The sequence below is a fragment of the Micromys minutus genome (assembly GCF_963924665.1).
Source record: "Micromys minutus genome assembly, chromosome: 24".
NCBI lineage: Eukaryota > Metazoa > Chordata > Mammalia > Rodentia > Muridae > Micromys > Micromys minutus.
The window spans coordinates 46644049-46668874 of NC_137959.1; the positions used below are offsets into that span (position 1 = coordinate 46644049).

A 24826-nucleotide genomic window follows, 5' to 3' on the forward strand; every position below is an offset into this window, starting at 1 on the left:
GTTTCCGCGCGTGCGTCTCGAGCCCTGCCCGGCCTCGGGCCTGGTTAACATGGCGGTGCCCGGGGTCCCGCGCGGAGGCTGTACGGAGTGCCACTGCCCTGGGCGGATGGGAGCCGCCCCGTTCGAAAGAACCGCCCCCAGCGGCTGCACTACAGCTGCGTAGCAGACTAGTCCAGGCCCCGCCCGGGACGGCAGCCGCGCCATGGACGTTCCTAGCTCCTCCAGCTCCCGATTCTCGGTCGGCTCTGCCAGCCCTAGCAGTGTGCTCCTCTATGCGGTAGGCGCCTGGGGAACCAAGGCCCAGGGCAACGTCGCGGGAAGGACAGTTCCCCCGAGCTGTGTCCCTAGCCCACGATCGCTGTATCAGAGAGCGGGTCCTGATCCACGTTTGAACAGGGTTTGGGTACTTGGCTTGGTATCCACGGCAACCATGTGTCTGCGCCGCGGGTAACGTGCTTTTACAAGTTTGTATCGATGGTGGTTCCTCTGTCCCTTCTCCCCATCAGGCCGGGAGCCCCTGCATACTACATGAGGGGAGCATTGGAGGCTCCCGAGTCCACCGAGGGTGTGTCGGCAGAGTTCTGCCCGTTGAGTAACCTTAGTCCTGACCCAGCCCGAGAAGACTTTTTTGGCTCTCCACCTCCCGCCTCCCCTCCTCAAGTATTCCTGTGAGAAAAATATTCGGCTACAATATGCGCGTAGAGTTTTTTTTTTTTTTTTTTTTTTTTTTTTTTTTTTTAACACTCCTAATTGAGGAAGACTTGGGACCTCAGAAAATTACTGTCTTCTCTTTGTTACAAGTTTCTGGATAGGATCCCCATTGCCACTGGATTCACTCTAACTTAACTTCTACACACACCCCACCCCCCTCCTTCCTCTTCTGGCTTTAACTTGTGGTTTGCCTGGTTTGGTTTCCAACAGTGTTGGTCACTTACAATATTCATGAGCAATTATCAAGGTGGAAACTTTGTGTCCTTTCACTCCGTGGGATTGCACAATTCTGGTGTGTGTGTGTGTGTGTGTGTGTGTGTGAGAGAGAGAGAGAGAGAGAGAGAGAGAGAGAGAATTTGCTCATTTTTATTTTATGTGTATGAGTGCTACCTGCACGTATATACCCATGTGCACCACGTGGTGTCTGGTGCATCAGAGGTCAGCTCTAGACATTAAGTTACAAATTATGAGCTCCATGTGGGTTCTGGGAAAGAAATGACTCTTAGCCCTTGTGCCATCTCTCCATCTTCAGGGGGTTACTATTGCTATTATTTTTTAAATCTTAATTTAGTTTTGAAACAAGATCTTGGTTTGTACTCTGACTTGGCACTAGCTGTGAAGCCCCGGGCTTTCTGGATCTTGCAGTCCTCATGCCCTTCACCTCCAGAGAGCCAGGATTACTGTCTACACCACTGCTCTTGACCAAAAATGCCTTTCAGAGGATATTTCCATGCTGTGTCACTTAATACCATTTTCTGACTTGAGTCCAGTGTAGCGTTAGCTTGTGTAGAATGGTAAAAGAGTAAAAACCACACTAGAGTAAAGCAAACAACCCCTAAGAGAGTATGTCCTTGAGATTGGAACAACATTATTTGGAATGTGGGCAAACTTCTTAAGTTTCTTAAGAAATTTAGATTTATGATTGATATGAACAGCAGCCTTAAAGCCTGTGGCTGGAACCTCTCTTATTGACTTTACCACACAGTTTTCACCATCTTTTCAGTTTGTGATTGTAAAGCAGGCACATTGGGAAAGAAGATCGTTATAATAGTTCTAACTTAAGAAGCTTCTTGGCCTTTACATGGGTTTGTGTGTTGGGAATTTTTCTTGTATTTGTTAATAAAAGGAGTTGGCCGTTTGGTTTTTTTTTTTTTTAATGATGAGATTCTTGTCAGCTTTCTGTATGAATAAGTAACATGAACATTTCCACTTTTGAGGCTGGTTGAAGCCTTATTATTTTTTTTTCTTCTTTTTCTGAGACAGAGTTTACTTTGTGTAGCTTGAGGGTGTCTGGAACTTGCTTTGTAGACCAGTTTGGCTTCAGACTCTGCTAAACTATCCTCCTGCTTCTGACTGCTGGAATTAAAGGTGTGTACCACCACGTGATGGTACACTCCTGGCTCAGTAGCCCATAAAGTGATTGGTACTGGCTAATGTTTGTGACTGCACAGCTGGTGACCATGGTACACTTCTTCAGGCTGCCTAACTTCCTCCACTACACTATTAATTGTGCAGTGTTTTCTGTCTAATCTGTAGTTCTTTAATGATATTAAGATATTGCTAGTGATACAAACTTGAGGAGTGCCTGCAGTCTCCCAGCTTTTAGTCTCAGTTCCAAAGACTGCCTTTCTGCTAAGCGCACAGGAAATAGTAAATGTCAACACACAGTCTAATCAAGTGGGGTAAACAAGGCAGTGATTAAAGCATGTACTAAATGTTGTTGGTGTCAAGGGAAGAGACATCTGGTTGGTTTGGGCACCAGAGAAGGCACCTAAAAGATGACACCAAATCTGAGTTTATGGGAGGTGAGGACTGCTGAAGTGTTATGTAAAACATCACTGCCTTGTGTGTGGAGAAACTGGTGAGAGAATGATGAAGACGTGGGACAAAATTAAGAACATAAGCCAAAAGTGTTGTCTAAAAGAATATCATACTAATTGTGGAGGCTCATGCCAGTAGGATTTGCTGAAGGAGGCAGAGGCAGGAGGATCACAAGTTTGAGGCCAGCCTGGGCTACACAGTTTTGGGCTGGAGAGATGGTTCAGCAGTTAAGAGCATTGACTGCTCTTTCAGAGGTCCTGAGTTCATTTCCCAGCAACCACATGGTAGCTCACAACCATCTGTAATGGGATCTGATGCTCTCTTCTGGTGTGTCTGAAGGCAGCTACAGTGTGCTCACATACATAAAATAGTCTTAAAATAATTTCACATATCATGGGTATTCATGGCTTTTATAGAGGACTAAATCTTCTCTGTGTTTATGCTCTAGAAAGTCCCAAGAAAACTTCTGGCTTCTGGCATGGCTGTCTGCATTAGTGAGTGCTTTCACTCTAAAGAAACTTGGGATGGGGAAGATGTGATCCAGAGACACGGAGATCGTTAGGACAAACGGCCAGTGCACAGAGTCTGGGAAGCACAAAACATGATGGTTTTATGCAATACTTAGGGCTGAAGATCCTTGGCACTGAGAACCAGTTGAATCTAGGACCCAAGGAAAGTGGCGGCAGTCTGGAGTAAGCGGTTGGGCTCCTGTGGTTTGGCAACTGGGCAGATGCTGATCTCTCAATGATAGGAAATGCGGGGGAGGAGCAGGTCTAGTTAGGTAGAGAAATAGTTTCGGTCTGGGATGTAAGATTGTCAGCTGTAGATTATCACTATCTGGACCAGCTATATCCTAAATGTTTGGGAGGCATCCAAGTAGAGTTAGGAATGTGGTACCCAAGCAAAAGAGGAGGGTGTGACTGAGAATGTGAATTTGGCAAGTCATTCAGCAGGTAGGATGCATCTCAAGCTAGCTAGAAGTACACTCTTCCAAAGGGACTGTGTATGTGTGCACATTCGTCCATATCTGTGCCCCAAGTGCACAGTCGAGATCCTTGGTTGCTTGTTAAGAGTCCAGTGAACGGTCCAGGCACTTGTATATCCCCTCTTGGACTGACCTGGCCTGGCAAGGGCTCCTGCTGTCTTACTGTTTAGTCTTGCTTTCTGCATTTCACTACCATGACTTTATATCTCACAGGAAGGAAGTGTGCTTGCTGTCTCTTCAAAATGTTCGTGGTCCCCTCTGTGTAGCAGAACTTTGCATTGTGACTCTTTTTAGTATCAACGACCCAACACAAACACTGCCTGAGTCACTCAGTATAAAGTGCTTCCTCATTAACAGCCTACTTTATCTCCTCAAGCTGATTCTGTGGTGGGTCACAACAGTCACTGTACTGGCTGGCCAGGGCTGATTGTTAAAGATTCATGGCATTTTTATGCCTATTGGTAAGACAGCCATTAATGTGAACCAAAGTTTAAGTCACTTGAAGTTATACTTAGATACATTTTCTACAAAATAAATATAAATAAGTATTACCAAGACCATTTCCTAAGTATTACTGAACACCGCTGTTATCTCTGTTCTAGAGGTTGTCCTCTTAGGGGAAGCTACACTCTTGTATCATCTGGTGCTGCTGTACATCTTGGCCAGTGCTGGTGAGGTGTGAGCTGGCCTTGAGTACATTTGTCACAGACTCCTGGAGCCTGGGCTCCACTGGAGGTCACTGACCAGCACACTGCCTGCCAGTGGAGTCACTCCACCTGGTCTTGTCTGTCTTTGCTGAAGGGCATGTTTCTCTCCATGCAGTGTCCGCTTGCCCTGTGATTGCTGTATTCCCAGCCTATAGCAAGGGGTCTGGTGCACAGAGAGTAAGCAGTGGAGAGGGAGGCACTGGGAGGGCCCAGGGGACAAGCCGAGGTGGGGAGCACGCTTCAGCCCAGCCTTCCTACTGGATTCTCATTTGCACCGTGTTCTTGGGTAAGCAGCCATTCAGATGTGTTTGCTTGCTGGAAGTAAGTAGGGCTCCTGCTTGCTGTAGCATGCTGACTTGAGTGCACACGAGTTGTGCACTTGACATTAGAGAGTAGGGAACAAGGGGCTGCGACAGAAGGGTGGAGAGTTGTTAGACCTACTTGTCAAGCTCGCCATCATCCATTCTCTGCTGGTCCTCTGCATTGGGTTCATAGTTGTCCTGGATCCCATTCTCAGTGAGTTTCAACTCCTAAGGGTATGAGTGGGAAGTTTCTAAGATCTCACTTGCCCTCACATTATGTAATGGTAGTTTCTTGAGTCCCAAGTTTGAGCTGTTACTTTATTAAAGAGAACTGTAAAGTTTAAGAAGGCTTTCTTTTTAGTCTTACAAGCAAAAGCATGTGTTATGTTAGGATGGCTGCATTTAACAACAAAGCCAGATGCTAATGTGCTAATGATATGTCTGCCTTTGGGATAAACGTCACCATGCATAGATATGCAAGTACAGTGTGTGAGCACATAAGTAGATGTGAATAGCAGGCAGAGAGGTCCTGTGCGGGTGTGAGTGAGTCTGTGGGGAGTTGCAGAATTCTCAGGAATGATGCTGAAGTGGGTACAGAAGGGCAGCAGGGACAGATGCCTACATGTCAGAAGGGTACCAGCATGGCTTCCTGTGGCAGCACAGTACAGTGAGTTTACTTACCAAGAGTAAACAGTGAGTGGGCTGTGTCTTCCACAGACAGAGGCCAGACATAGCAGGTCTTCCCTGACTCTGAAAATGACCTTGGCCTTATTCTAAGTAGGTGGAACTTATTCAAGTATTTTAAAAAGCAAAGAGTATTCGTGGTCAAGAGCACTGACTGCTCTTTCAAGAGGTCCTGAGTTCAACTCCCAGCAACCACATAGTGACTCACAACCATCTGTAATGGGATCTGAAGCCCTCTTCTGTTGTGTCTGAAGACAGTGACAGTGTACCCATATATATGAAATAAATAATTTTTTTTTTGAGCAAAGAGTAACCTGTGTCTTGAGAAGTATGTGATGGCGGGCAGGAGGATGGACTAGGGTACCATGTAGGCAAGGAACATTTGTGATTATGAGTGCAGGCTCTTGGGCCTCACTGAGAGTGAGACCTGTGGATGCTGAGCAGAACCCCACAGTCTCAAAGGCCTCAGTAAGGTGTTTGGGAGAGATGATGCCCAAGGTGTTGGTGAGCTGAAGGTTAATAGTTGGTTTCAGGAGGATAGTCAGGTTGTAGAACCAAGCCAAACAGTGGGCAGGCTTTGGAGAAGTATGGTGGGAAAAGAGCCAGCAGTAGATTTGGAAGCAGGTGACTGTTCTCAGCTATGGTGTGGCAAAGGGAGTGACCCAGAAGAAGAGCTTTTGTCTGGTCTGCATGCTGAAGCCCAGGTCTCACCTGTAGCACCACCAAACCAACCAAACAAAAGAAACCAAACAGCAACAAAATCTAGTGGAATATGTGAGTGTGCCCAACAATTGTGGATGGCCAAGAGATGAAGGCTGGAGGAGGTGAGCTAGTGAGGAAGATAGTTTGTGTAGTTTTGTATGGGAAACCCCCAGTTTAAAAGTCACTGAATTGGAGGAAGGAGGTAGACGTTTTATTGCTGTTGATGAGAGAGCACTGAATTCAATACCAAAGTCAGGAAAATTCAGAACCATGGGAGGAAGGGAAAGAACAGATGCTGGCCCTGCCAAAGCAGAACACTGAACCCTGTGTGGCCGTCTTTAGGAACAGGTGTGGGGTCCGGCCTGAGCATGCCACAGTACGATAGGTAACACGAGAGCAGGGGACAGCAAAAATGATGGACGTGCACATGACAGAAACCAGGTGGGCGGGTTCTGTGTGTCTGGTGGAGGCAGGTCTGTGCTTAGGAACAAGCTTTCCTTAGAGCAGTCTCCACATTAAGAGATTATACATAAATTTAGGGTTTTTTGTTTTGTTTGGGGGGGGTTGTACTTTGCCTGCATTTTCTGAATTTTTAAGTGAAACCAAGTCACTTTGGTAATTTAGAACAAAAATGAAGATGTTATGAAACATGTTGATTATGTAACAACTAAGCTGTTTTAAAGTAGCATTTACTATAAAGGATACAGACAAAGAAGAAAGGTAAATTATACATGACATGACCCATGTTCTGAATAAGACATTTCTACAGCTGTCAGAAAAAAGAAACAATACTTTCAGGCTGTAGTGCTGTGAGTATTTCATGCTGACATGACGCAATAAACATGCATGGCAACCAGTGTAGAAGCCACAGGTCCCACCAAGCTATGTGTGCTGTTTGGGAGCTGAGGGGCCGCTGGTGGGCAGGTGGCCCTGCGTCTTGGCATCCCTGTGGATGGAAGATGGTGGCTCAGTTTGTAGTGGAGCTTGTTCTTAGGCATGCCAAGCTCAAAGAATGGACCGGGCATTTAGCCCGGCAGGGCTCACTGGAGTCATCGCCACCACTGTTGATTGCTTGGTCAGAAAAGCATTGTTGTGAGACCCTGTACTCTGACTGCAGAGCAAGGGTTTGCTGGACAGCAACAAGCTGGGCCCACAAATGCTGAGTGGAGGGGGGGGTGGAGTAGACTCCTTGTTTTATTTTGTTTTGAGACAGTCTTGTGTAGGCTGGGCTGGCCTTGAACCATGAACATTTTTACCCACAAATGATGGGCAAGGACTAGATGGGCTTGTGTCAACACACCCAACTTAGTTTGGGGTTTTTAATATGTGTTTTGTTTTTTAACACTAAATAGAAGCAGCAGCATGAGTGTAGGTGTGGCCCTGAGTTTACAACGATAGCGATCAGAAACGTGCTGGTCAGAAGGTCATAAGCTCAGTGGTGCGGGGCTTGTAAAGCATGTGGAAGGCTCAGGTGCAGTACCTGCTCCAACAACACAAGACCTGTTCACCATTCCTGGTAGTGGAAACCTATGATCCCAGCAGTTGGGAGGTATGAAGTGGAGATGAAGAGCAGGAGTTCAAGGTTTTCTTTTGGTACATAGAGAGTTCGAGGCCAGGCAGGGCTACATAATGCTCTGTCTAATAATAACAAGTAATAGTAATTGAGTACCCATTATAGATGGTGGTTGCTCTGACTTTCCTTTGTCTGAGTCTAGTATTAGAACTTGTAGTTGTTGCTCAGATGTCATGTTGGGACAGAGGAAAGCCTTAGTAATTCTTCCTTTCCACCTGGCACCTTACTTTCCTTCATTCCTTCTTTACAGAAAGACCTCAAAAAGTGGGATGAATTTGAAGATCTGTTGGAGGAGAGGAGGCATGTCAGTGACTTCAAATTTGCGATGAAGTGCTACACACCACCCTTGTACAGGGGAGTCACTCCGTGCAAGCCGAGTGACATCAAGTCCATTGTTCTCAATTCTGAGGAGATTAACTACGTCATTAAGCAGGTAAGAACTGTGTTTGTTCTTCAGGCGCAGTCAGCCCCTCCGCTGCTTCCCTGACTCTATTCTGTCATCAAGCGTATGATTAGGTTTAGCTACATGGCACTCAGATGTGTGCTATCATTTTCTTAAGACACTGGAAGGCCAGCTGAGAAGTAGCATGGCAGCAAATGTGTGGTATATTATGAAACAGAGCTTGTACTGAAGAGCCCATAACTTGAGGGTACCAGTTAGTTATGAGCAAAGCTAATTTGGTGTAGGGAGTAGAGAGGGTTTTGGTTTTAGCCCTATCTGACAAAGATCTAGGTTTTCCTAGTAAAGGGGGTAAAGAGAGTTTTAGCCAAACAGATCACGTCAGACCTCCACATGAAAGCTTTATGAGAAGCTCTTAGGAATCCTGTGCCTATGTCTCCCTGTGTCAGTTGCGGTCAAGTGTTGGCTGTGGGATCCTGTTTCAGTAGCTTTTCAAGAAGACCATACCTTGGGAGCCACAGCTTGTTTTCAGAAGAGGAGGTCAGAGAGAAGGTTCATGTAGAACCTGCATAGGTTCAGTCTGACCAGCACAGAGGACAGAAACTGTGGTAAAATTCAGGGAGTTCCTGGGTGAGTGGGGCTCAGTGGGGGCTGGGAAGCCAGATGAAGGGACTGGGTTTTGTCTACAGTGCCATGCCCTCTGATGCTCACATGGAAAGTGCGTGTAGATGGGGTGCAGAATGTGGACCTTGACCCATGCCCTTAATCCCTGTGCAGCTCAGCCATCAACACCATGGAGATGCTCTTGGTTCTCTGTGGCTAAGCTGTTTCCTGAGTGAAGACAAGTGTCACCCTTCAGACTCAGGAGCAGTGCCAGAGCACCCAAGGCTCCCCCCACCCCCGGAAAGTTAACTCCAGTTTGGCATGGCTGTGTTGGGGTGGGTGGGTTCTGAGAGACACATCATCATGTGGAGGCTCCATGGCATCTTTATGTGAGATTGGGAACCAGAGTGCACCACGGGCCATGGCTGGGCTAGGCGGTCTGCACATATGGTGGGGCTATTGCTTCTTGATTAAGGCGAACAAAATGTAAGATTAATATGAGTGAGAAAGACATTGATTCTGTCTGTCCCAGAGAGGGTTCCTAGGAAAGCAGCCTTGTTTTGCTGTGCTTCCAATGAAATTCAGGGTTCTGTACATGGTAGGCAGATGCCTTACAACTGAGCTATGTCTCTAGCCTCATGAATATGATTTTACAGTGATGATTTCTTCCGTGCATGACAAGAGGCTGTAGAGTCTCATGGAGCTCAGACTGGTTTCTAGTTCTCTTGTTCCCACGCCTCAGTGCTGAGATTACAGGTTTGCACCCTCAGCCAGACTTAGAGTAACCTCTTACATGTAAGAAGGTGTGTTCTTGAATAATACACAGTACTCACACATGCCATAGTGTGGTTGTTTATCATTAGGAAGCATTGCATGCTGGGATAATTACTGGGTTCTGTCCTTATAGGCTGGTGATCCTGTGGGTTGCCGCACACTTGAGTCAAGTGTCCATGACAACTAGGATGGCATTGGGTGATGGGAAGTTTTCAACTATGTTGTCATAGTGTAGAATCGCTCTTACCAATCAATGTGGTTAGTCATTGACAAAAGCACTACTCAGTCTGTGACTCCTGGCTTCTATTATCTGCTATAGACTAAGTCCCACAAGTCACAAGTCAGTCGTTTTGGAGCTCAGGTTGGCCTCAAGGTCCGGGTTCTTCAGGTGTTGGGATTTGAATGACTATGTCAGTTGGTTGGCTTTTTTTTTTTTTTTTTTTTTTGCTTGAACTTTTGTCTCCCCTTAGGTGACTTGGATTAATGTGGTTCTTTGTTTGCTGGGTCACTGTTTGAGATAAGCTCTGAGGAAATGAAGGAGTGCATGGAGAGGTGGTGCTCACCAGTCCTCCTTTCCTTCCTGGAGTGGGTTTAGGGCAGATAAGGAGCAGATGAGGGAATCAGCAATACCTCTCTTTGTGTGCAGGCTCATGCGTGTACATGCGTGCGTGTGTATCCATGCCAGAGGTCAACCTTGGTTGCCATTTCTCAAGAGCCATGTGGATTCATTTTGAATTTCTAGCCTTTAAACCTTCTTAAATTGAATTGTCCCTATGTCCTGGTAGTCAAGTCAGTGGGCTGGGGTGGGAGGACAGTGAATTCAGGGTCAGCCTGTGTACCATAGGAGACCTTTGCCTAACAAAGGAAAGAAAGTGCCATGTCAGGTTTTGTCACAAAGAGCACGTGTGCCGCCTTGGACTTCCATCAGAGGTCAGTTTGGACTCAGTCACAGTGGTCTGAGTAAAAGAAAGAGCTCCTGATTCTGTGTTTCAGAACTCACTCCGCTCTGCCTTCCTTTCAGCTTTCCAGGGAGTCCCTGATGGGTGTTGATGTCCTCCGAGAGGAAGCCAGTGTGATCCTGGAGGAAATGAGTCACAAGCTACGTATAGGAGCCATTAGGTTCTTTGCCTTTGTTCTGAGCAAAATTTTTAAACAGATCTTCTCAAAGGTGTGTGTGAATGAAGAAGGCATCCAGAAGGTGAGGATTGTTGGTGCTGACACTCTTGGCTTATCCTGTGCCATAATCCGTTCTAGGATGTCTCATTTGGACTGAATGGTGAGGGTGGGCAGTCGGGCACCCAGTATGCACCTAGGGGACATGTTGTCTCTGGCTTGTCCTTCTTAATGTCAGATCTACAGACTTCCAGCTTAGTCAAGTAAGATTTACAGACCACTTAGTGTCACATGTTCACAGGTTATAAAGTAATAGAAGGATTTTTCTCTGGGCTCGTGCAGATTCCTAGCCAACATTTCCATCCACCATCTCCTATGCTGGTGTCATTTTTCCTGTAAACATATTCTGCTAGGATTTGGTGATCAAGGTCGTTAACTTGGGTGTGACACAAATGACAGACCTTGATGCCAGCTCTTCACTTGCCCCAGCTGTGTCCTATGCGCTGCTTCTCCACATGCCTTTCTCTCTTTCTCTCTTTCACTTTTTATCTAGAGACAGGGTCTCTAGCCCAGACTGGCCTTAAACCCACCCATGTAACCAAGGAGAACCTTATTTCTGACCCTCCTGCCTTCATCTCCCAAAAGTCCCAAATGCTGAACTGGCAAGCTCTCAGGTGTGAGCTCCCTCAGGCTCTCAGGTGTGAACTCCCTCAGGCTCTCAGGTGTGAACTCCCTCAGGCTCTCAGGTGTGAGCTCCCTCAGGCTCTCAGGTGTGAGCTCCCTCAGGCTCTCAGGTGTGAACTCCCTCAGGCTCTCAGGTGTGAGCTCCCTCAGGCTCTCAGGTGTGAGCTCCCTCAGGCTCTCAGGTGTGAGCTCCCTCAGGCTCTCAGGTGTGAGCTTCCATGTTCAGCTGTGATTTGTTTTCTGATTTAAGCTGTGATTTTAGTGACACGATAACTGAAATTCTTGAAAATCTGACATTTTTTTTTAAAGCTACAACGCGTGGTCCAGGAACACCCGGTGATCCTGCTGCCCAGCCACCGGAGCTACATTGACTTCCTCATGCTGTCTTTTGTCCTCTACAACTATGATCTGCCTGTGCCAGTGATCGCAGCAGGAATGGGTGCGTGCTGTCTTTGTCCGGGCTTCTACCTGTGCAGACCTCCGCTCGCAGCAGTAATGATAAGCACTAGAGAGCTGCAGCTGCCCTGGGACCCTGTGTGCCATGGTGCGGTCCAGTTTGGACCCTGTGCTGTGCAGTGACTGACCAGTTCCTCCTAGCATGATGGCCTCAGTGTTGCCTCTGTGTCTGGGTTCCCTTCCTTTTAAAGCTGAGTGATAGTCTATTGTATGGATACCCCACATTAATTTCTCCTTACCTTCCTGTCTCTGAACACTTTGCCTGCTTCTGTCACTGGTTGTTTCAGGTGACACTGCTGCTGTGATGAACCGACAACAGCTTAGGAAGAAAGGGCTCAGGTCACTCAAAGCTCCAGACAGTTCACGGTCACAGTCAGTGAGGGCGAGGCCTGGAGCAGGAGCTGATGCAGGAGCCAGCCCAGGGATGGCACCACCCACAATGTGTTGGGCCCTCCCACATCTATTATTAATCAAGAAAATGGCCTCCAGACTTGCCCACAGGCAGTCTGATGGAGGTGTTTTCTCAATTCAAGTAACTTCTCCCAGAGAAGACTTGTGTGAAGATGAGAGAAAACCTCTGGACAGTACATGCGCCTGGCCCTCAGCAAGCACAGCACGGGAACTTGAGCTGTACTTGTTTGAGGCCCATCGTACTGGTGTGTTGTAGAGTGCACAGGAGTGGGATTTCCCTACGTTCCTACCAGTGTGTGCAGTGCACAGATCTCTGTCTCTTCAGGAGTAACCACGTGCTTCCAGTGGCCCTGAGTCCCCGACTGTGTGCTTCCTGCAGTCACTGGGTGTTTGGTTTGAACAACATTACTATTTGGTTGTTTGACTTTTAGAAGGGATTTGTATGGCCCTGGCTGGCCTTGAGTTTCTCAGCTCTAGTGATCCTACTGCCTCAGCTCTCCAGGTGCTGGGTTACTGTCCCTGTGGCCTTGTGTCTTTGTGGGTCTGTATCCCATCTTTTGGGTTGTTCACCTTTTTGCCATTGAGCTATGGGAGTCCTCCATGTCCTGAACACTTGCTTACAGATAGGATTGGCCAGTTCATCTTCCCACCGGTCACTCTGCCATTCTGTTAACTGTGCCCCTTGATACACAGGACTTGTAGTTTCTGCGGAGTCCAGACAGTCTGTTTGTTTCCGAGGTATTTACTGTCAGAACCAAGTCATTACTAAATCCAGTGTCGTGAAGTTTTTCTCTGATACTTACCTGAGAGTTATGAATTGAGGGCTTCCACTTGGTTCTTTGAGCCACACAGTTGGCTTTTGTGCTATAGCATTCATGTGTCATGTCGCCTTGACACTGGTTGTAGACTGTGCAAGCATTGTCTCTCCAAAGTGCTGCTTTGTAAGTGCATGTGTGTGCTTTTGTAGAATTCTGCAGTCAGGGTTGCACTGGTTCCCTCTCAAGGTCTCCAGGGTGGTATGGATTTCAGTATTAATAAAAGTAGTGAATCGGTAAGATAGCCACAGGGAAGTGAGAAACACTAGAGAATGAATGCTGTTTAAAACTGCAGGGAGGGAGAGCCTTGCCCTTTCTTCTTTTCTTTTTTAGACCTGCTTTATTTAATTCATTTCATTAAAAGTAGGTTTATATTTTTACTTGGTGGTGGGGCGGTGCGAGCAGGTTGTCACTAATCTCTAGGTTAGGAATGCCACGTGCCCGTATCAGAGCACGGCTGAAGATTGTCACATTGCCCTGCCATTGCCTCTGCCCTGGTCGCTTGAAAATACCATGAAGCCAAGAGAGGCCTCTGGCCAGTCTCACAAAATTCCATTAGATGTCTTCTGTTTTAATGCTTGTTTTTGTGTGTATGTCTTATATACATATATGCACATGTGTAAGGGTGTTACATGTGCGTGTATGTGCACCTTTGTGTGAGCGTTGGGGGGGGGGCAGAAGTTGACACTGAGTGCCTTTTTCTGTTGATCAATACCTTATTTCTAGAGACAAGGTCTCACTGAACCTGGAGCTCGTTGGTTTGGTTAGACTGGCTGGCAAGTCAGCTCCAGGAGTCCTGTGCTACTGCCTCTCCACTCAGCACTGCAGCACAGCCGTGTGCTGCCTCCATGTCACATGGGTCCTGTGTAGCAGACACTCACTCTGAGCATCTTCCCAAACCTTTTCTGCTCCTTTCTTTTCAGGGGTTGATCTCAGCAGTGTAAGGATTGCTGGCACAGGACACATTCATGCTTAGGTCTTTGTTCCCATGCTGCCCTTCCCTTGTGTTTTAGACTTCTTGGGAATGAAGGTGATCAGTGAGCTGCTCAGGATGTCTGGGGCCTTCTTCATGCGTCGCACTTTTGGAGGAAATAAACTCTACTGGGCTGTGTTCTCTGAGTATGTGAAGACCATGCTACGGGTAAATTCGGGATTCCAGGAACCTGGAGCTGCGTGGCACACCTCTAGCTGCCTTTTCCCTCAAGGAGCTCACCAACTCCCTGTGGTCCCTCATCTGTGTCCTTTTCTAAGTCTGCTGTGAGCAGTGTTTGTTCAAGGGGTGGGGGGCACTTGAGATTAGGAATTAGAAGCCATATTTGAGGCTGGGGATGTGGCTTACTGATAGAGTGCATGCCTAGTATACGGGAGGTCCTGGGCGTGTCTACCCCAACACACACACACACACACACACACACACCAGGGGGCAGGTGGAGGAAACAAAAGGGGACTGTATTATTTTGAAAGTAGACAATGGGTTTTGTGTATTTGTTGTATTTTCTTTTAAAGAGTGGTTATGCTCCTGTTGAATTTTTCCTTGAAGGGACAAGGAGTCGAGCTGCCAAGACCTTGACTCCTAAACTTGGTAGGTCTCTTAATGCACTAGACGTGTAAGAAACATGAGCTGCGGTTGGAATCTTCAAGTATATACATACACGGTTTGATTCGCTTCTGACTTAGAAGCTCAGGCTGGCTTGGAACTCACTGTATAGCTTCAGCTGACCTCAGACTTGCTGTTACTCTCCTGCCTCAGCTTCCTGAGTGCTGAGAAGATAAGTGTGAGCTCTCATGGCCAGTGTGTGTTAGTTTGGGGTGAGTTAGTAAGAGGCAGCAGCTCTGGTGTGGGTGTGGAAGGCTGGCTGTACAGCTGCTGCTGCCTTGACTCTCACACTGGGCCACTGTCCTCTCACTGGGGCCAGAACAGACTGACTGATGGGAAGTGCCAGAGATTGTGTTATTGGCCGACAATGGGAGATGTGTGACACAGACTTAGGATTCACTTCTCAGCACTGGGGGTGGAGGCTGTGGATGCAGAGAAGGAAGAGGGAGGCTGGTGTATGATTTATGACTGTGTCACCTTCGGTATATATGGTAAAACATTTCTCCCTGTGTTTACAGGTCTCCTGAATATTGTGATGGAACCATTTTTCAAAAGAGAAGTTTTTGATACCTACTTAGTCCCAATTAGCATCAGTTATGATAAAATATTGGAAGAAAGTCTTTATGCTTACGAGCTCCTAGGAATTCCTAAACCAAAGGAATCCACCACTGTACGTAAGGATAGCCAAATTTTATTTTCTTTGAGTGTAGAGCATACCCTGGCTTACATATCCACTACTAATTTATACATTTACTTTTGTTTTCTTTCTATCTTATGATGCCACCAGGGATTGTTGAAAGCTAGACGGATTCTCTCTGAGAACTTCGGAAGTGTCCATGTGTACTTTGGAGACCCTGTGTCACTGCGCTCCCTAGCTGCAGGGCGGCTCAGTCGGAACACGTATAACTTGGTGCCAAGGTGCAAAGCCTGTGTTTTAATACCTGACACAGATGAGAAGTAAAATCCACGAGTGTGAATCTAGACTCTTGAGGTGATGGCCTCTGAGACCAAATCTTGGCTTGCCTGAGCTCTCCCACCAAATGCCAGGGCAGCCCTGGCTTTCATGTTCATCAGCAGGAAGCTTCAGTTAAAGAGCCTCATGGTTGAAGCCAGCATGGTAGGGCATATCTGTAATCCCAGCCCTTGGGATTCTATTAGAGGCAGTAGGAGCAGGAATTCAAGGCTATCCTCAGCTACATAGCAAGTTTGAGATCAGCCTGGTTTACATCTGACCCTGTCTCAAAATAATAAGCAAACGCAAAGGATTCTCTGCCCACCCCCAAAGTGCTCTCCCTAAAACAGAGATAAACTGTGTGTTTCAGCATCCTCCTCGGTTGCCAGCTTAGCAGCACCCTGGTTTACAAGCACACACAGGGATGGTGGACGTTGCTTATGAGCAGGCCAGCTCGTGTGTCCAGGGCAGTGCTTCAAGAGAGGAGCACAGAGTAGCAGCGCTCAGGATAGTACCCTGTTCTCTGACATGGGTTCAGGGCACAAATGAGCACTTTAGTTTCCTTTTAGCTGGATTAGGTGATTGATGTTTTATGTCTGTGGGTGCATGCATGCAGGTTGCCAGGCTTGGCAGAAAGCCCATTTTCCTACTGAGCCAGCCGACCAGCCCAGGCATTTGTGTTTTCTTAACGTAGAGGAGTCTTTCAGGGGGAGAAAGGCAGACACCGTACTGTCTGCCAGCCAGCCCTCAAGTGGTACTGGAGCTGTTGCGCCTCCCTGGCAGTGAGGCACCTGGCAGGTAGCCTCACTTGTCACTCCAGAAGCCACAGAGCCCAGGGCTATTTCCATGACTATTTGTGGAGCCCCTACTCCAGATGAGCGTGGGTTCCTTCTTGGAGTTCTGAAGCATAGGAGGCAGCAACATGGCTTTTTCAGTACAGACCGTGTCCGAGCACCTGTGCTTTACCAGTGATACGTTCTCCTTATAAAGCAGGATGAGGGGCTCTGCCTGCCTCTTTCCCTCTGTTACCTAGAACCAGGAATAAATGTTTTACCTCAATTAACTGCATATTCTGGGGACATGAGCAGGTCCCACTGTGAAGCTAGGGAATGCTGCCTGCCAGCATGTGCTCTGAGTGGATTTGGTGGCAGAACCGTGACAGGTCTTCTATTGGTCCTCTCCCACCCAGTGGGTGGAGAGACTAACCTGCTCTGTGCCCCTTCTTTCAGATGCATCCCTCAGAAGCAGCCTGAGGATGTGCAAGCCTTTGTCACTGAAGTTGCCTATAAGATACAGCTTCTGCAGATTGAAAACCTGGCTCTGAGCCCATGGCTCCTGGTGGCTGCTATTCTACTTCAAAACCAGCCGTCCATGGACTTTGATGCCTTGGTGGAGAAGACTGTGTGGCTGAAGGGCTTAACCCAAGTGTTTGGAGGGTTTCTGCGCTGGCCTGGTACGTATGTGGGGTGCACATGGTGCCTAGAGTAGTCTTCTCATTTCCCAGTTTGGGAATGTTCTTAGAGGCGAGACACCCATGGAGGCTTGAACAAAGTAGAGATGGCACATGTGCACCTGCAGAATGTGGACCTCAGTGAGGGGACTACCTGAGAGTATACCTGGACTGCGGTGTCATTGCCTTGGCAGCTACAAACCAGAGAATAACATGAACCTTCCCTCCACACTCACATGAGCCTATGGAGGCCAGTGGTTGATAACAGAGTTTTTTGCTTTTGCTTTATATTTTGAGGCAGAGTTCTTGCCTCCTGCCTCCACTCTGAATATAGAGCTTGCCAGTCTGGCTGCACTGACTAGCCAGCAAGCCCGGGAGATTTTTCTTCCTCCCGCCTCCTCTGTGATCACAGCTGGGTTACAGGTGTGTTACAGGTGTGTGCCACTTCTGCAAATGCAGGTTCTGCTTGACTGACTAAAGCCATCTTCATAGCTGCAAATTTTACTCTTTTGAGGCTGTGTTTTACTCTGGGCTGGCCTAGAACTCACTGTATAGCCCAGGCTCATCCCAAACTTGGAACAGTCATCCTGTGTCAGGATTACAGACATGAGTTGCTATATCCAGCAAGCGTACCATTTGCTGCAGCGTAGTTACTTTTAAACTTGTTGTTGGTGGCGGGAGGTGTTGAGGCCAGAGCACAACTGTGTAGTCCGCTCTCTCCTGTCACCTTTTGTGCATTCCAGGGATTAGACTCAGCTTTAACAAGCTTACATGACGAGAGCCTCTGCCCACTGAATCATCTCACCAGCCCCAGGATTGTTTCTGTTTTGGTATTTTTCATACAGGAAATCGAACCTAAGGCCTTGTGTGTGCTCTGTACCCTGAGCTCCATCCTGAGCGTCTTTAAGTCTTGCACTCACGTGTGCATGGTGCCTTCCTGATCTCAGTACTCAGGAAGTAGAAGCAGATCAAGAGTTAAGGCCAGCCAAGGCTGCATGAGATCTTGTGGAGTTTTTTGTTTGTCTTTTGTTTTTGGTTTTGTTTTTTTAGAGAAAAGCTGTGTGGTGGTAGTGTGTGCTTTTAATCACAGCACTTGGGGCAGGCTGACCTCTGAGTTTCAGAGAAACCTTGTCTTAAAACACCAAAAAGAATGAGGAGGAGGAGGATGAGAAAGAAGGGGGTGGGGGGAGAAGGGAGGAGCAGGAGGAAGTAAAAGAAAAAGGAGAAAAAGATGAAGCACAAGAAGAAGCTGCTGCTGCCATGAGAGAAACTGGTGTTTTTAATCCCAGCATTCCAGAAGACAGGGGCGAGCGTATCTCTGAGTTGCAGCCAGCCTGATCTGCATAGCAAGTTCCAGGATAGACAACGCTACATGAAGAGACCGTGTCTCAGAAAAGGGGTGGGTGTGGGGGAACGAAGAGGAACAGCTTAGTGAACACTTCTCTGAGAGTCAGGGAGAGGGTTCAGTGGCTAAAGGTGTGTTGTGTGTCACACAAGTAGGTTCTGGGGTATGTGGCTGCCTTCTTGTTGAGTTTACTCTGCTGCTCTCTCTGTAGATAACAAACTTCCTAAGGAAGTGGTCCAGTCCAGCATCCTCCTGCATTCTAACCTGGCCAGCCTTGTCAAAGACCAGGTGGTTCTGAAGGTGGACTCTGGAAGCTCACAAATGGTCCACGGGCTGGTGCCCCAACACATTGCCCTCCTCATGTGCTCGGCCTACAGGAACCAGCTGCTCAACATTTTTGCTCGTCCTTCCTTAGTAGCTGTGGCTTTGCACATGACACCTGGGCTCAAGAAAGGTAACTTTCAGGAGTGCGGCCATCAGTGTCAAAGAGGCTTGGCCCTCTAGTCCCCAAAAGGAGTAGTGAGGTCGTCTGTTCTCTACAAAAGGAGGCTGCCTTGTGCACTTAGGTCTAGAGTTGGAAGGTATAGTAGCACGTGGCTTAGTCCCATTTATTCAGGAATTTGAGGCAGTAGGAGCTTCAAGGAGTTTAGGGCCAGCTTGGGGTATGCAGCAGACTACAGTTTCAAAACAACAAAAGAGATGCTCGGTGGTTAAGAGTGTGTCTGCTCTTCCAGAGGAGCTGAGTTAGGTTCCCAGCACCAGTGTTAGGAAGCCTACAATTCTAGCTCCAGGGGCTCCTGCACACATGGGCATACACACACATATACATTGAATAAAATGAAAACAAGTCTTTAAGAAAAAATGAAACTTGGGAACTGGAAAGACCTGGTGATTGCCTTCTCTGTACTGCGCTTTTGAGTTAGGGAAACAGCTTCATGGGAAATGGTTGCCAGGCAAGTGTGACTAACTGAGTTGAGATTTACCTAACTGGTAAAAAGCTAGGTGTTCTGGTATGCATATGAAAACCTAGCATTCCTGCACAGTAGGAAGCAGAGACAGAAGATGTGCCCCTAGATGTGTGCACCAGCTACCCTTGAGTGTGCGGCTTAGCAGCAGTCAAGAGAGTCTCTGCCTCCACTAATGTGCAAATCGACTAACTTCTGGCAACTGCCCTCTGATTTCCCATACGCATGTTTATGGCACGCATGCTGCCTCATTCAACCATTCAGCCATATGCACAACAATCTAACGTTAGGGAGCCATGTAATTACTAAAGAGGTTAGCATTAGGAATAGCATTGCCAGGCCCTGGTACAATGATGTTTCTGCTGTGACAGCCCCTTACTTAGCAGAGGCTGATGGGACACCAGCACTATCGCTGTATAGGGCACAGTGGCATCAGATCACAGCTGAAATGAGTTATGCATCTCACCCAGGTCTGCCTGAGCATTATGGGGTCACACCTAGAGGATCTTGGGTTGGTCTCAAGGCACACTTTGGCTTTTTCTTTCTCTTTCTTCGGGTCCTGGTGACTAATCCAGTTTTCACATATTTTGGGCACGTGCCTTGCTGGTTCTGGTTTCTCAGAGGGACTTCAGACAGTGAGTGCTGAGTCACCATGAAGAAATGGGAGACTGGAAAATGGGGGAGCTGGGAGGTGAGCTCCCTTCCTGCTCTGCTCAGAAGGAAGCCCTTCTAAGGATGGTTGCATCAGGCTCATTCAGGACTGAGGGGTTTGAGGCCCTTTTAAACTCTGTTGGACTGTAGTCTGTCCTTCAGATAAACTTCACGGATTCAGACTTCCTTTGTTACATTTGCACACACTTGAAGGGCTGAAAGATCAAAAGCCGTGGCTTAATGTTGTGGAATGGCTTCTTTCTAGAGGATGTCTTCAGTTGTTTTTCCTTCCTCCGCAACGTGTTTTCAGATGAGTTCATCTTCCTTCCAGGAAACACACTCAGGGTAAGTTCTGACAGCCAGAGCAGCCTTGCCACATGTGTGTTTCAGAGGTGACAGATGAGGGTCCCTGGCATGTGTCAGGTCTCTGGTCATTTTTTTTTCATTGGGCTTTCAGTTTATCAGACACCAGTTTGGTTCTTGGTCAGGTTTCATCAGTGACTTAGAGATCCTTTTGGGAGAGGAGGGTTGTTTTCTGAGCCTTCAGTGCAGCCTGCCATGCTGTGAGTGGACTCTGTGCCCATAAAACTTTGGAAGTCAGCATAGCCTTCCCTGGTGGGCTGTGTCGGCGTGGGTGGTGGTCCTGCCTGGCAGTGGGACAGCTATGGTCAGGCTCCCACAGCTGCTCTGTGGGTTTGCTGGTATGGGCAGAGGCACACAGACCTATAGAAGGTACTATAGTTTCTGTGTATTTTCCTGTGCTCTGCGAGAATTTGGGTAGGGGATGTGAGGGTGGGCAGTGTTTGAGTTTAAGTTCACTTGTGGTTATTTCTGGACTTGCTATTAAATTTAAGGAAGTGTGCAATGCAAATGAACATTTTGAGGTGTCTGTCTGTCTGTCTGAACATCCCGGGCCACAGTTGCATAAACCGTGTGTATGTGTTTGAGCTGTGGCACCGACGTGTTGGAACAAATGCTCCCAGCTTCAGTGCAGGGTCAGGTGGCTCTGGGGGCTGCGGGCTGAGTGATGCTGAGGTGCACCGACAGCGTGTATGTGTGGCCTCCCCTTCCAGGACTTTGAGGAAGGCTGCTACTTGCTGTGTAAAACTGAGGCTATACAGATGAGTGGGAAGGACATCATCCTCGCAGAAAAGGGGAGTACTGTGTTACAGTTCCTCACAGGACTCTTTAAGCCCTTTGTGGAGTCATACCAGGTACGACCCTCTTCCTGAAATGACTGTGGTGTGAAGGGTGAGCACACTGCAGATGAACAGTGGGCCCAGATGGAGAAGCTCCATGTCTGCTCATGGACAACCGTGTTCTTTATATGGCTGCTATGGATACATGTGGTCACTAAGTGAGCGCAAGATGTGATGATCCCGCGCTCCATTAGTGTTCCGGAGCACAGGAGCAGGGTCCTGCTCAGACAGCCCAGGAGAGGACGCAGCAGGGGAGAAGAACTTTGAGAGGCAAATGGCAGGCTGTGCAGGCATTCAGATGAGAGGAGTCTGTGCCTCTCAGCTCTTTGCTCATACACTGGCGTTGACGGTGGTGCCGTCGTCATGGAGACATGGATGGGCACTTGATGAACTAGGAATCAGCCAGGGCTTGAGGACCTGCATTCTTTGATTAAAAAAAAAAAAGACAGAAGGTCGTCTGTCCCCCGGCTGAATGTATACTAAACACATAGAACCGAAGCATTTGTCTCACTGTCTGCTCTGATGTGACGTCAAACTGTTCACATATGTCATTGCAAACTTCCTTTTCTGATTGTAAATGCTGCTAGAAGCCAAAGAGATCTGTTATTTGAGCAGACCATGGCGGGCGTTTGTCTGTGAGGAGGGTGATGTGGTCACCATGCTCTTTTGCCTCCCCCTTTACCTCCATGTTCCTCATTCTCCCTCTTGAAATCAGATACTTTCCAAATGTCTCTTGCACGAAGAGGATTACTTCAGTGAGAAAGAATACTTGGTGGCAGCCAGGACGTTCACCCGCCAGCTTCTGGATCAAGGTCGGTCGCACCTCCATGGGCGGCGGGTCTCCTCTGTAGAGCCTCCACTAACCTCCTCCTTTACAGATGCCTCTCGGTGTTATGATGTGCTGTCTTCTGATCTGCAGAAAAATGCCTTGGCAGCTTTTGTGAGGCTCGGGGTGGTAGAAAAGAAGAAGATGTAAGTACTGGACACTAGTGGGTGCAGGAGGAGGAGTGCAGCACTGGGCTTCCCTTCCCAAAGTCAACGAGTACTCTTGCCTGGGTTTGGCTTGGCCTCGCACTGAAGTTCATAGACTAATTACAGAAGAGTATGGGGTAATGTGGGTGGGTGTGCACTGTGCAGAGAAGACAGACAGATTCTCCTAAGTGAAGGAGAGTCCTAGGGATAAAGCTGAAGCCAAACTCTCACAATTGTATCTCGTGTGGTGGCGGCACTGTCTGTATGCATGTGTAGAGCAGTGGTATCAGCCTTCGTAACACTGTGATCCAGTTTCTCATATTGCGGTGACCCCCAACCATAAAGTCTTTTGTTTTTGCTACTTCCTAACTATAGTTTTGGTAGTGTTATGAGATATCTGATATGTAACCCCTCTTAGGGTTGTTTGACTCCTAACGAGGTCGACATACACAGGTCGACAACCACTGGCCTAGAGTCTCCTGAGTGAACAAGCATTTTGAAGTCAAACTCTCATAGTTGTGTATCATCTACATTCAAAATAGGAGCAAGTCCCCTTCCAGCTCCCTTCGCTCCAAGGCATGGCTGTGCCTGGGCAGTGGAGCCGAGCTCCATTACACGGGCCTTTAATAGCTAGCCCTGGGACATTGTGGGGAGAAGCTGTCTGCCACAGTTTACACAGTAACACAGCCTTTCTTCTCTTTAGAGATAGTAAGTATGTGTATTATGTGAACCGGTCTGCCACAAGCAAATTAGGAGAAATACTCGGTAAGTGTGCTTGGACTGACAGACCCGCCCCTGAACCCCCTGTTGTGTAGGCAGCACAGTGTCTTAGCAGCAGGAACAGCTGAGGATTCTAATGTAAATAAGCCAGCAAGGGCCAGAATTTCTGTGAGGAAATGCCAGTTAGAGTACTTGCAAGATGAGCAGGAGGACTGCCCTGAGTTCAAGGCCAGCTTTGGGCCAGATAATGAGTACCAGGCCTGCTAGCAGGTCCTGTCTTAAAAAGTGAGACAAATGAGGCAGAGGAGGGGGAGAAACCAAAAGCATGTGGATGTGAGAGAGAAATGGTGAAGGAGAGACTTAAGAAGGGTAGGGCTGGGCAAGAGGAGGAAATGCATCAAAGAGTGTCAAGCAAGAAGGCACAGCAGACAGTGGGTGTCCTGAACCCACATGCAGTCCTGTGCTTAGCCGGGGTCTGCTCTGGCTCTGAGCTTTTTTTGTTGTTATTTGGTTTTTTGTTTTGTTTTGTTTTGTTTTTTTATAAAAGATTTTCTGTATGGGTATTTTTGCCTACATGTTAATTTACACACACTACTGTGTGCAGTGTCCACTGGAGCCAGCAGAGAGCACTGGACCCCTAGATGGAGAGCTGTCATGTGGCCTCTGCGAGTGCAGCGGGTGTTCTGGACCACTGCCCTATCTCTCCAGCACCCTTCTTCACAGATATCCACCTGTCTCTGCCCTGTTCCCTCCTCCTAGTGCTGTCACATCTGGCCTTGTTTTCATTTTCTGAGACAAGATCTTTCCGTGCACTCGCCACACTTGCTCTGTGGCCCTGGGGGTGGGGGTGGGGTTTTAAACTCACAGCCCTCTTGTCTCAGTCACACCCAGCTGTGGTGACATTTACTTTCTCTGGGTGAGAACTTGTGGATTCTTAATCAGAATGTCCTAGTACATGATGGAGCTAAGAGCTCTGGATGATGTAAGCTGAGAAAGAGGGGCATCTAGAAGAGGCTGCCACTGGCTTTGTCCAGGCTAATAGAGCTCAGGGGAGCCAGCTAAGTGATCACTGGGTGGACCACAGCCTGCTACAGAGCTAAGGCAATGCTAAGACCACCATTATCTCATGAGCTGTCTCTGTCTTAGGATGTAAGAAGCCTATAGGAAAACCAGCCACTGCAAAACTATAATAATCATGGAGCAGTTGTAGAGAATGCAGTTCCATAGTGACAGTCACAAAGGACTTACTCTGTCACAAATGGGCACTGAGAGGAAGATGTGACATCTGTCTCCATGCGACCTGTGAGCCGTGCTTCTGCCAGGAGGAGGAGAGCATGGAGTGTCAGTGTGACCTTCCCACCGTGGTTGCTGTCGGCCGGCATTCCTGTCACTGCGTGTTGTCAAATAAAGCAGTCTTGAAAACATTCTGGACAGCAGAACTCAGGCCCCTCCCTGTTCACTGCCACCCACTTTTCCACACCTACTCCACTCAGGCCAACCTACGAGGTCCAGCACAGCAGCAGCACTGCAGGAAGACAGTGAGGCAGGAGCACTGCTGAGGCCTGACCACAGCCTGGAGTTGGGAGCGGGAGCATGGCAAGAGCGCAGTTCTCTGCTGAGCTCCAAGGGCCCAGTCAAACACTGGTGCACTAGGAACGCTGTGTGGTGGGTATGTGCAGAACCAAGGAGGTTCAAGTCTACATTCGCACAAATCTCTAGGGCATTTTGTTTTGGATAAGCAGACCTTCCAAAATCTAAAAAGCAGTCCAGCTCACTGTTCTTTGTCAGTGTTTTCAATAAACTGTTCTTACTAAACAAACAAAAGCTTTACATCTGACACACTTCCATCATAACCACTGTGGATAAGGGACTCAACCTATATCTTTTTAGTTTAATTACAGTACCTCAGTCAGGTACAGATTTGACATAAGTGTGTAATAAATTATCTAGTTTACTTTAAACTTCACACCCAATGGTCTTAGTAACAAATTGAACTAAGCAGAGTGAACGCAACAAAGAGATGCCTACGTGATGTGCGTGAGTGTACTTGGAGGGAAGAGAAGTCACTCAGTGACTTGTGACCCCAGCATCAGTGGACCTAAGTCATGGGATGGGACTGGGTGATAGAGAGAAGGACTCTGGGTATGTGGAGAGAATTGTGTCAGATAGGTTCTTGGGGTCACCGGAGAAAAAGCCATAAATGCATGGCCCTGATACAGCCTATTATTTCATGT

The 24826-nt window shown here is 47.8% G+C and overlaps 1 protein-coding gene across 2 annotated transcripts; it reads left to right on the forward strand.

Moving 5' to 3' along the window:
* Positions 1-37: 37 nt before the first annotated feature.
* GNPAT (glyceronephosphate O-acyltransferase) lies at positions 38-24402 on the forward strand. 2 transcript variants are annotated; one of them, XM_080937478.1, is made up of 16 exons: positions 38-277; positions 7736-7918; positions 10284-10460; positions 11369-11498; positions 13755-13882; positions 14248-14323; positions 14857-15008; positions 15126-15256; positions 16520-16743; positions 18297-18539; positions 19967-20046; positions 20775-20915; positions 21616-21712; positions 21779-21872; positions 22576-22637; positions 23739-24402. In XM_080937478.1, the coding sequence occupies exons 1-16, from the start codon at positions 203-205 to the stop codon at positions 23780-23782; spliced, it is 2037 nt and encodes a 678-aa protein (XP_080793604.1). In that variant the 5' UTR covers positions 38-202; the 3' UTR covers positions 23783-24402. The 2 variants fall into 2 exon arrangements, with proteins under 2 accessions (XP_080793604.1, XP_080793605.1); XM_080937479.1 differs by lacking the exon at positions 38-277 and adding an exon at positions 4377-4510.
* Positions 24403-24826: the final 424 nt, after the last annotated feature.